Below are 12,240 nucleotides of genomic sequence, written 5' to 3' on the forward strand. Positions count from 1 at the left end.
CCTTGAAGCATTTTAAAGTGACTGGTTGCCGTATTTGTAGCACAACAAGTGTGCAATTTTGCAGATGTCCTTGAGTGCCTCAAAGTGTCTGGTGCTGGAAATAATATAGGTCAGTAACAGTGGTTCAAGTGAGAACAGAGCTGGACCTCTTATCACAGGGATGGCGTTCCACAGGGTTGTGTAAAATTGTAAAGAGCCCCTACACAGTTAGATGTGGGTTACTGTTTGGAGAGTTAATGGCGAGAGGAAAGAAGCTGTTTGTGTCAAACTGGATTTGGCGCACATGGATCGGTAGCACCTGCCTGAGGGTCCGGTACGATTTTCCGTGCCCTTGTCTTGGTTCTTGCAATGTGCAAGTTCTCGAGAGTGGGTAGGGCCGTGCCACTTATTTTTTTCACTTTCCTAACTGTCCGTTGAAGTTTTAGTTTGTCCATTTTTTGGGGCGCTCCTGAACCAAACCGAAATTTTTTTTGGACTCTTTTGCAATTGTCGGGATGAAGCGCATAGGCTGCAAAGATGTTACATCTGTCCCCCTCATCTCCAAATTCAGCTGAGATCGGAGACTTTGATGAGACCCAGAGCTGGCAGCATCTCCTCCACAATAAATACCTGCCAGACCAAGACGCCATCCGGGACAAGATCACTGACTGCCACCGCAAACATGTGTAAGTTTCACACACGACTGTCGCCGTCTCTGGGCTACATGCTGCCCCCAATTGTGTCCTTGTTTCTTCCCCTTATTGAACTTTTGCAGCTGTGCTGATCTCAATGAAATTGAACTGACTATTTTTTGTTGGATTGGGCTGTTGTTAAAATCCAGCAATTATATATCGACCGTGTACAAGTATTTTTTTTTAATTCCTCGTCACGAACTGGATTGAAGCATACCGTTGGGGGAAAATGGTTTCATGCTAGACTCAATATTGGAAAGTTCATGTTTTCTGCCATGTAACTTTGTACGATGGAGCAAATTCACATGACAAAATAGCAAATTGTAATTCGCCAACGTGTTTCGGATGACCACAGGTGTCCAAATCAATGCCCAGGGGGCAAATCTGGACCGCCACGTCATTTTATTCGACCCGCGAAAGAGAGTCAAGATTCATGATGCTTGCTGAAGTACGAACCAACATTTCAAATTGTCCCATGTGAACCATTAACAGTCATTATTTTTTTACTTCACATTTGAAAACTAGTCATTCATCAATTTGTTGTGTGCTCTAGAGGGGATGAAACATTCTAATGGCTTCCCCAAATTAAAAAACGGCCCCCGAGAGGAAATGCGGCGCGCGGCAAAAAATGACTGACACCCTGGCTGTGGAAAAAAATAAGGCTACTCCAGACAAATTTTTTCTTCATTTTATGAATTTTCTCAACGTAATTGTCCCATTGAGGACATAATCTGAAATGTGAAGGGTGAAACCTCATAGATTGCGGCATATGTTGCCCTTGTGGCAATATGACTTCACACTGAAGAAAGCCTACCAGCGAAAGTGCCGGTTGAGCTTAGACATGCTTGTTCAACGTCAAAACGGGGATCGGTGCCAGGAGGTGCCATAAGGAGCCATAAATGCAGACGTCCACTGCATGTCTTGCACCTGATTGCTATCTCGTACACAACACGCCCACTCATAATGCTGACCTTCCAGGACCCCGCCCCCTCCCATAAACACACACATGGAGTTCTGTGGGGCTCTTGAGGGCACCGCAACATATTATGATGAAAGGTTTCAACACCTTTACGCCCCCCTCCCCAGCTATCCAAACACCTTGGTGCAGTTGCTTATGCCACCCTCGTGTTTGCCCCACTAGAGCGTCTCTCACCCTTATTCCTTGAAACATGATCCTAACTTTTATTTTATTTTTTTTCTACACCAGCGGTCGGGAACCTATAGCTCGCGAGCCATATATGGCTCTTTTGATGATTGCATATGGCTCACCGATAAAACTAAATACATTGATACCTTGGCTTACGAACTTAATTGGTTCCCAGGCAGAGTGTGTAAGGCTAAAAGTGTGTATCCTCAAAATTAATTTCCCATAGGAAACCATTAAAATGAGAATAATCCGTTCCCAGGTTCCCATAAAACATAATTTTCTACTTTCTAATTTTGTAAGCCTTAAAGCTACACAAAATATACCTTATGTTATGTGTAATAAATGTGCTATGGTATTATAATTAAAGAAATAAACTGTATAATAAAGTCGTTTTATTTAGCTTTGTGTTGGTCGTTGATGGCTTGCTAGAATGGACTGGTCGGTTTCATTAGCATTAAACACTTAATGAGGAACGTAGCGTTGTTCTTTCTTAGTAATTTTACCTTGTTCCTCAAGAATTGTGTTCTGTTTAGCTGGGTTATTAGCTTTTTGCATCAAGTGTACAGATGGCTTATGTGGGTTATTTGTGGAGCCTGATTGATGGGAATTTTAACCTTGCAGTCTACATTCTCCCTTTGAACTATCAAAGTTGAAACGAGTCCAAATTTCACTATTTACTATCCATTTTGTCACTCTCTGTCGTCTGCCTGTATCTTTAATATTTAAACCACCTCCCCTCACTGCTGTGTTCTTGACCAATCACGTGGCTTTAACCCAAGACTGGGTGCGGTGAATAGAGGACAAAAAAAATGTTGGCTGCCATCTTCTTTTTTGGAGAATGGCCTCACTCTCTCTCTGTCTGTAACCCCCACCCCCTCTCTGCTGCGTTCTTGACCAATCACGTGGCTTTAACCGACGGCTGGGGGCGGGGAATATAGGACCAAAACAAGCCGGCCGCCATTTTCTTGTTAGGAGAACGGGCTTGTTAGCGAATGATACATCACTAATTGTTGGAGCTCCGTGCGTATCCCGAAAAATTGTTCGTATGCCAAGGTAACATTTTCATAAATTTAGCGTTCGTAAACCGAAAAGTTCGTAAGCCAAGGGATTCGTAAACCGAGGTATCACTGTACATATTCTCACTTTTTCGCTGTTCATTTCGTGTTGGGGCCGCAATTGGCGGAAAGCGCAATTTTGATTGGATGATATTGGCCATCATGTTGAAACAGGTAAACGCCCCTTCAAATAAGCGCGCCGAGTAAAAAAAAAATGGCAAGTACACTTCAGCTTGAATGCACCAGAGGATTCGCCTTTGTGGAGAGAAAAGGTTCTGATTCCAATTTGCAATGAAACAGTTGAATGTCAGTGGCAGTTTAACAAGCCCCATGCTAACGTTAGCATCAATATACTTCTGCAAGAGACAGCAGAAAGTAAGTGTGGAAGCTAATGAGCCGTGTGCAGGCCAGCTAGCAGTAACTTTGTGTATGTACCCAACAAGTTGACTTTCATTCCAATCGTTTGGCTGGATTTTTACCAATCATGATGAAGTGAAAACTATTCATGTTAACGGTGAGTAGTATCACAATGTTAAGGTTTGTTCAGCCGTCATCTGTACTTCTTTGAAGGTGTCGGACGTTTCGCTTCTTATCCAAGAAACTTCGTCCGACACCTTCAGAGAAGTACAGATGACGGCTGAAGAAGCCTTTTCATCGATGGACCACTCCTGTATGACTGAGAGCTTACACAGACGTATCACAAAGTTATTTTAAATAATACATTGTGACATTTTGTTGAAAAGTGGCCACGCGTGCGTGCCTGTTTGCGTGTGTGGGTGTGTGTGTGTGTGCGCGCGCGCTTGTGTTTGTGTTGCTCTCACTGAAAAACATTTCTAAATATTTTACATTTATGGCTCTCTTAGTTAAAAAGGTTCCCGACCCCTGGTGTAGACCAATATGTACGATCGCCCCTTTTTTTGGGAGCTGGCGGCAGCACAGAAACTTTCCACCCGATCTCCCGCCCCAACTCAATCCGCACTTTCGCACTACTTCCCCAGCCTTTGTCCATATCCCTTTGTTGCCCTCCCTCCCACCCGCAAACACGTGCTCACGTTTTTCCACTGTTTACATATCCACGTCATTTCCGAGCGCAAAGCGCCGCAGATGAATGCTGAAGCCCTCCCTGCTCCCGTCCCTCGGCCCACGCAGGAAGGAAGTGGCCAATTCAGTGGCGTATACAGGAAACATTTTCAGATTTTCATGCTGACCAAGCAGATCTCATTTTAAGTGTTTTAAAGCGTGCCGTTAATTCAAGAGGCTCATCATCACTGTGGCCTCGTGAAAGCGCAACTAAAACACCAAAATGCACCTTCAGCCCTTGGCCACGCGAACAGCAGACACTTTCAACAATCAGCCTTGAGCCGATGTTTGAGTAATGGCTCGCTCCCTCCCCTCCCTAGCGGCCAGACCCCCGCGGAGTCGGACTGCCAGCTGCTGGAAATCGCCCGGCGGCTGGAAATGTACGGTGTTCGCCTCCACCCGGCAAAGGATCGTGAGGGTACCAAACTCAGCTTGGCCGTTGCCCACACTGGGGTGCTCGTCTTCCAGGTAACATCCATAGCACATGCAAAGTTGTCAAGAATATTTTACCACAAAATATTCTCAACTTGTTTCGCGAGAGATGCATATTTTGGTTGAGACACTGAGCATGAAGATAGAGTTTGAGAAATGTACTTTTCGGATACCTCGTGGCCCATACATAATTTGCTCGTACAGTCAAACCTGGGTTATCGTCCATGACCCGCTCCAGAAACCTGTTTGAAAACAGATGTGTTTGAAAACAGCCCTTCCCATTATAATCAATGTAATTTTTTAAATCCGTTCCAAGACTAGAAAATAACTTTTTTTAAAGCAGTTTTTGTAGCTATATTCAGGGAAGAGAATTTTCTGCCGATCGGCGGATTTCTGACTTTATTAGACCAAATGGCCGGATAACACTAAATATGTATTATCGCTTTTTCGCTGTTCATTTCCTGTTTCGGCTTGTGTTGGCGGAAAGCGCCATTTTGATCTTGATTTAGGTGCTGTCGAAACAGGTAAACGGCCACTCTTGAGTAAGCGGACAAGTAAGAAAAATCAGGTTGATTTGCCTTTGTGGAGAGAACAGGTCCTAATTTGATAGATTGTAATTTGCAATGAAACAATACCACCGATGAAACAGTCGAATGTCAGTGGCACTATGACAAGCTCCATGCTAACGTTAGCATCAATATACTACTGGCAGCTGAAAGAAGCGTGCAGGCCACCTACCAGTAACCTTGGATATGTACCCGGCAAGTTGACTTATTCCGATAGTTTGGCTGGATTTTTACAAATCATGAGGAACAGAAAACCATTTATATTCATGGTGAGTATTATCACAAAGTTACTTTAAATAATACATTCTGACATTTTGTTGAAATTCTAATTATATATATATATATATATATATATATATATATATATATATATATATATATATATATATATATATATATATATATATATATATATATATATATATATATATATATATATATATATATATATATACTGTATATAAAACAGTATATGTCCGTGTGCACCCCCGCCTCCTGCCTTTTTTTCATACTTTTTTCTCATTTGTCATTCATTCAGGTGCGCTCAGTCTGGTCGAGAACCTATTTTCGGTTGCTTAAAAAAAAACAACACATTTTCGGTCCAAACCTGACACGTTCGAAAACCAAGATTTGACTGTATTTAAAGCACAACCGACACCATTTTTTTGTGTTTTCATCAGAAAAACGTTTTATAGCATCTAAAATACCCAAAACACGAAGGCTGATATTTTTAGTCAAACGCAAATCACAAATAAAAATGACTTTGCCCAAAACTGCCGCTAATGAACTCAAAACTGGAGAGATTCAGAAAGTACCGTGCCCAGTTCGTGACGTCTCGTCAAGACGCTCCTTCACAAACTGCCTTGCTCCAGAATCAAAACAATGGCTTCAGAGAGTTCAGATTCGGAAAAAGATCCTTTCTTGTTACTCATCCAGTTATGATTATGATTCAAATAGTTCTGAAGAGGAAAGCATACGTGTTTGCGATCGATTAAAGAAGTCCTTCCGTATCAATTCGAGCCATGTAGGCAAAGCGATGAAACTGGAGAAGGACACGACATATGAAGCATATATGAAGCTCCATGAATAAGCAATATAGAATCAACTTGGGTGATATGTGGCATATAAGGACATGAATAACAAATAATAAACTACAAGGAGTCAACATCAATGAAGATTGTTTCATGGTTTTGCATGCAAAACATTATTTAGACTTTCAAGATGAAGAGTTACGAACTTACGTATGAATGGCAGTGGTTATCCATCGCTAACTCCAGTTAGCTCCTCGTTCCAGCAGCTGAATGTTTGTCCGATAAGTTTGCTCTACTATTATGACGATTGCTCTCTTTCACCACTGGAAGCAACTTTCTACCCATTGTCAGGCTGAGAGGATGACAGCGGTTATCCAAGCGGGCATTCGTGCACTCCGGGGAGCTCCTCGGCTCGCGCTATACTGCTCTGGTCCGTTGGAAATGGCTGGTTTGTCCACTGGGAATTTGTGTAAACTTACACCTTCTTTATGCGTGTTATCGCAATTGGCTGCCACACAACGATTCACCATCACGTTATTTATGTAGTTTTCCTTCTAATTTTGCAATCAGCACTGTGTTTTCAGACGAAACAAAGTACCCAAAATGCACTGTGTGTCGCTTTCTCGGTCAGGGGCGTTCCCGCAGCGACGTCACTCCGGCATCGTCATCAACTCGAAAACAAGACTTCGTGAATATTCAGCGCGAGTTTTAAAACGTAAAATATAGCTATATGCGGTGGAATCTTTGTCAAATGCGCTCAGTAGAAGTCATTTCAAGTGATTTTACAAATTATGGACGCAACTTGTCCGGAGGTGTCGAATGTCTTTTAAGATAGCGGCATAATTTAAGAAGGGGGCATTCTAGCTGTGCGATCTCTCAGTCCATCCGTGATAGATGGCTATTTTGTTTTGGAATGGATTGGAGAATGGTCTTCTTCTTCTTTTCCTTTCGGCTTTTCCCTTCAAGGGTTCGCCACAGCGAATCAGTGTCCTCCATCTTCAGAGGTTTGATTCGCATGTTTGTTTTGGCCAAGCTTTTACGTCAGATGCCCTTCCTGACACAACCCTCTGTATTTATCCGGGCTTGGGACCGGCACAAGAGACTTATGTCCCCTTGTGGCTACAGAACAAGCAACTCGCTCAGTAAAAGGCTCCCAAACACAACATGGTCAGTGGCACAGCAACAATAAAAATGAGTTGAGAGTTAGTGTCCCAAAAAATGGTGAAAATAAAAAATAATCCTGATAATAAAATGATAGCCCAAACACTGACGGAAGTGGATTTTCATCTGTCAATATAATCGTTGTGAAGTACCAAAGGACTTCTCACTGACGTCCGTTGAGGGCGAGAGAGACAAGAAAAGGAGCCAAAAATTGCCTCTCAGAATTTTATTCTGAGAATGATTGTTGCTGTCTAGTGTTTTTTTTTTTTACGTGATTCTGATTCTGTGCATGTGTTTTACTTTCAGGGGTACACCAAAATAAATGCCTTCAATTGGTCCAAGATTCGCAAACTCAGCTTCAAGCGCAAACGGTTTCTCATCAAGCTGAGAGGTGACCCTGCTGTAAGTTTCCGTGCCCCCTCCCGATATGTAGCCATTGTTTTGCGTTCCTTGTACAGGTCTTCTTATTCTTCTTTCAGCAAAATGGTCACCATGACACACTGGAGTTTGCAATGGCTAGCAGGGACTGCTGTAAAATCTTCTGGAAAATCTGTGTGGAGTATCACGCCTTCTTCCGACTCTTCGAGGAGCCCAAGCCCAAACCTAAGGCCATCCTCTTCACCAGAGGGTCCTCCTTCCGCTTCAGGTAATCAAATCTGATAGATTTTCTAAAGTAGACCCACCCCAAAAAAGCATTTGACTGGATGATTGACATGTCGTCGAGCCTTGCTTACTCTTCTTTCACCATCGTTCATCCTTTTGTGTCCTTTTGTGACAGCGGTCGCACCCAGAAGCAGATTATTGATTACGTAAAAGACGCTGAGCTAAAAAAGGTTCCCTTTGAAAGGTGAGGCCGTTGTCATTGGTTGAATTGTTTGGGCGGAAATGTATATATATATTTTGACCCCAAATGTCAACCATCGTCAGGAAGCACAGTAAGATCCTGTCCAGTAGCAGCATGCCCCACCAGTCATCATCGCTTAGATCGCAAGTGCCAAAGGAGGTAAGAGAGTCGTATTACCGTATTGTTCGGTATATAAGGCGCACCCAAAAGCTTTGATTTTCTTTAATAGATGACCCTGCACCTAATACGCCGGTGCGCCTTAGATGTGAAGTCATATTGAGCCACAATAGGTCGCGCAAATACTGTCAGCAGCCACCGACTCCCACCCCACTTTAACCCCCTCCCTTCCACCCCCCATTGCATAACCCCTTCATCTACTGTAGCGCCTTATAATGTGGGACGGCTTATATTTGGAAAACTTTGATATACAGTGATACCTCGGCTTATGAACTCTTAAGCTAACGAACATTCCACTTTACGAACGTTAAATTTGCGAAAATATAATCTTGGCATACAAACTATTTTTCGGGAAACACACAGCCATAGTGAGTGACGTGTCGTTCGCGAACGACCCGGTTCTTGGACCTCCTAACAAGGAGCTGAAAATGGCAGCTGGCTTTTTTCCCTCTATTCCCGGCCCCCAGTCTTGGGTTAAAGCCGCACGTGATTGGTCAAGATCTGTGGTAGAGGAGGGTGGGGACAGACGCGGCAGGACACACGCAGCAGTGATCGGGGGGAGGGGTTACAGAAACAAACACACACACACACAAAAGTGAGATGACAGAGGTTGAAACAAAAAAAACAAAAGTGAAAAAAAAACAAAAGTCCAAAAGGTGAGAACATGGACAGTAAACAGTGAAATTTGGACACGCTTCAACTTTATTGATGGTTCAAAGGTAGAGTGTAGACTGCAAGGTAAAATATCCGATCAATCAGGCTCCATACAAGCACGGGAAGCAGTTATTAATGAAGTTTCTAGTGTGTCTGCCTGCATCTGTTGCTGTTGCAATATCACAACTTCTCAGATGCACAACCCAGAGCTCCTTGGGTGAGACACCTTATGCAAAAAGCTATCCATTCCATCAATCCATCAACGACCATCACAAAGGTAAATAAAACGACTTTATTATATAGTACAGTTTATTTCTTTAATTACAATACCATCGCACATTTATTATACATAAAATTAGGTATATTGCGTGTAGTTTTAAGGGTTATTTCCGTCTGTGTGGTCTTGGATAAGAAGCGCAACGTCCGACACCTTCAAAGAAGTACAGATGACGGCTGAAGAAACCTTTTCATCGTTAAGGCTTATTTAGTTGAAAATTATGTTTTATAGGGACTTGGGAAAGGAATATTCTCATTTTAATGGTTTCCTATGGGAAATGAATGTTTGGAATACATACTTTTCACCTGCCACACACTTTCTGGGAACCAATTAAGTTCGTAACCCAAGGTTTCACTGTATTTGGAAAACGTTTTTCATTCATTGAAGGTGTGCCTTATACAGTAGTCCGGTGCGCCTTACACAGTCAAACCTGGGTTTTGGACCATTCTCCGTTTCAGAAACCTGTTTGAAAACTGATTTGTTCGAAAATCAAAGCAGCACTTCGCCTTATAATCAATGTAAATATTTCAAGTCTTGAAAACAACTTTTTACAGCACTTTTTAATTATTTTACAGCATTTGTGGATATCTCAGCCGTCTGCTTCTTAGGAAAAAAAAATCAACAATACTTATGCGTTGGTCACAATGAGATGCGACACGAGGAAGTGACTTGTATGGAAGCAGAGGGGAGTTGAGTGGCGCATTCAGGCGCGCTCAGGTTGGTCGACAACCGAATTTCGGTTGCAAACCAAAGTATTAAAAAAAGGACATTTTTGGTCGAAAATTGAATCGGTCAAGAACCGAGACGTTCCAAAACCGAGGTTTGACTGTATATGGACAAAGTTTGAAAATACAGCATTCATTGGGATTACGCCTTATACACTCTAAATCTCCTCCGCTGCCTCACAGGGTGTCACATCAGTGCCGATGGAAGATCTACTAGACCCGGCGGGGCGAGCAGGCTCCAACGGGGTTCAGGAAGCGGCGGGGTCCACGTCCGTAGCCAACGGCTTTGGCGATCCCGCCGCGACTCCCGGCTTGGACGGCTTTCCATCGGAGCAGCATCTTCTGAATCCAGGTCCATCCTGCAGGGCAAACAAAGGCAGCAGTTCTTCCATCCCGTACATCGACTGCAGCGACGTAGATGGCGAATGCGAGGGCACAAAGGGTAGCGCCGGCCGTCGCCGAGCCGACAGCGGCGGCGACCACGATCCCGATAAACGCGCGGGGGTTTCCGCTTCCGGTGGGGGCTCGAATGGCAGCTTGTTCGGCCTCGTCAATGGCTTCCACCACACAAATCGTCCCGGCGTGATGCGACCGCAGGACGCCAAGGCCCAACGGCGAGGAAATGGTGCCGACCCTTCGCAGTCCAACCAAGTCAGGAACGGTCGCCGCGAGGTCAACGATGGTCAGGACGGCGGTTCGTATCGCCCGCCACTCCATAGCACGTTGCTGGACGAGATCCTTCAGGGTCGTGACAAGCGGGGATGCCCGCTCCAAGCGGGCACCCAAAGTTTGTGCTCCAGCCCGGTCGCGAGTGGTTTCCACCAGCGCGCCAACTCACTGGGTTACAGCGAGGTCGCTAACAGTCACCCTCGCTGGGATGACGCCGGGCATCAGTTCAGTAAGCGTCCTGGGGGCACGCCCACCCTGTCGTCACCGCGCCGCTCGCCCGTCTGCGTCGTTTCCAACGGCACGCCCGCACGTTGGCGTTGCAACGAATACGCCCACAATCGCTCCGATACGGATCCCTTTATTCTCACCCCACTCACGTCCACACCCGTCTACGCAATCGGCCCGCATAGCACCGGGCTGCTCGTTTCAACTCCCTGTTCGGCACCGCCCGAGCGAAGAATGATCGTAGCTAACGCTAACGGTAACAGGCCCCTCCGGGTTCCGTCTCAGCCGCGTCCCAATCAAGTGCGGCGCTCCTTTGGCCAGCAGGGCGGCGATGTAAGCCGGCCCGTTCAAATGATCGATGGCTCCACCAGCAGCGGCAGCGACACGAGTGACACTGAGTCCGACCCTGGCGGCGGCGACGCTTACGCCCCCCCGCTGGTGTTGGGCAATCCCGCCGCCGTCGGCTCAATGAATTTGGTGAGCTCGCCTCCGTTTCCACCCTGCAAATTCTCCTTCGGTAGTCTGAAGCTAGTGGACGCTAACGACGGCGAGGCGGAGCGAAGTGGCTACGCTTGCAGAGGGGATGATGTGGGGGGGCGCGTATTCAGCTGCTGAGGGCAACTAAGCCGCTCGCAGTCAATCAAACGCTAACAATCATTGGCGACCAACAAAGCTGTCCGCTTGGCTCCGAGCGTCCAATCGCGCACACCCAAATACTGCGTAAATGCGAATGGCCTTTGCTTGGATTCAGATTATCCCCCCATCAAGTTTTTTCCTTTGCGCCGCCACCACACGAATGAAACGTTGATTGGTTTTTCCATTTCAAATGGATGCTTCTGAATGAGAGCCCAATGTGACAACCTGAACACCTTTCAGAAAGTGGACTCCCCTCACCCCATACACCACTCCTCTCCCATCCCCATGGGTTGTTCCGAGAAAAAATGTTCCCACTTCATGCTTTGCCACGTTCCTTGTTGTCGGCATGTTTTCTGTTTTCTGGACGTCCTCACAATGCATGTATACCAGACAAGCGCCTTTTCTGTCACACTCGAAGGCTTCCGAGTGGTTTGAGAAGCTTCCGAGGTTTGAGAAGCTTCGCAATGCTGATCCGCGGCCTCTCTGCCTGTTAGCCGACTTGCGATTTCACATTTCTTTTGTTTCTTTCCCAACATTTCACAACCCTTTGCTCTGGGAGGGCAAGACAAAATGTCGCCAACTCCAGCGGGTGGGAAGAGATGAAGGACGGCTGCAAGTCAAGTGACGTCAAATGAATCTTGGAAGTGCTAGCGTGTTGGAAGTCGTCGGGTTTCTGTGATTTAATTGTAATTTTTAATTCTTGATGGTTGTGAGCGGAAGGGCGTCCAATCGTGCAATGTGCTGGAGTTTGAGTACAGTGAAACCTCGGCTTACGAACGCCTTGGCTAACGAACTTTTCGGCTTACGAACGTTAAATTCACGAGAATTTAATCTTGGCATACAAACTATTTTTCGGTACACACACGGAGCGCCACAATGAGTGATGTGTC

The 12,240-nt window shown here is 45.3% G+C and overlaps 1 protein-coding gene across 2 annotated transcripts in view; it reads left to right on the top strand.

Annotated features, from left to right (window-relative positions):
* The window catches only part of LOC148903618 (FERM, ARHGEF and pleckstrin domain-containing protein 1-like), a 58,166-nt gene that overhangs the window by 27,038 nt on the left and 18,888 nt on the right, over positions 1 to 12,240 (top strand). For both annotated transcript variants that reach the window (XM_089005903.1, XM_089005911.1), the window contains exons 7-13: positions 551 to 665; positions 4,274 to 4,421; positions 7,450 to 7,545; positions 7,623 to 7,789; positions 7,922 to 7,990; positions 8,071 to 8,146; positions 10,004 to 10,172. In XM_089005903.1, coding sequence (XP_088862029.1) covers positions 551 to 665; positions 4,274 to 4,421; positions 7,450 to 7,545; positions 7,623 to 7,789; positions 7,922 to 7,990; positions 8,071 to 8,146; positions 10,004 to 10,172 — 840 coding nt within the window. The remainder of the gene's footprint in view (positions 1 to 550; positions 666 to 4,273; positions 4,422 to 7,449; positions 7,546 to 7,622; positions 7,790 to 7,921; positions 7,991 to 8,070; positions 8,147 to 10,003; positions 10,173 to 12,240) is intronic.

This window comes from Hippocampus bargibanti, linkage group LG01 (genome assembly GCF_051943395.1).
Source record: "Hippocampus bargibanti isolate YZ-2025 linkage group LG01, ASM5194339v1, whole genome shotgun sequence".
Taxonomy (NCBI): domain Eukaryota; kingdom Metazoa; phylum Chordata; class Actinopteri; order Syngnathiformes; family Syngnathidae; genus Hippocampus; species Hippocampus bargibanti.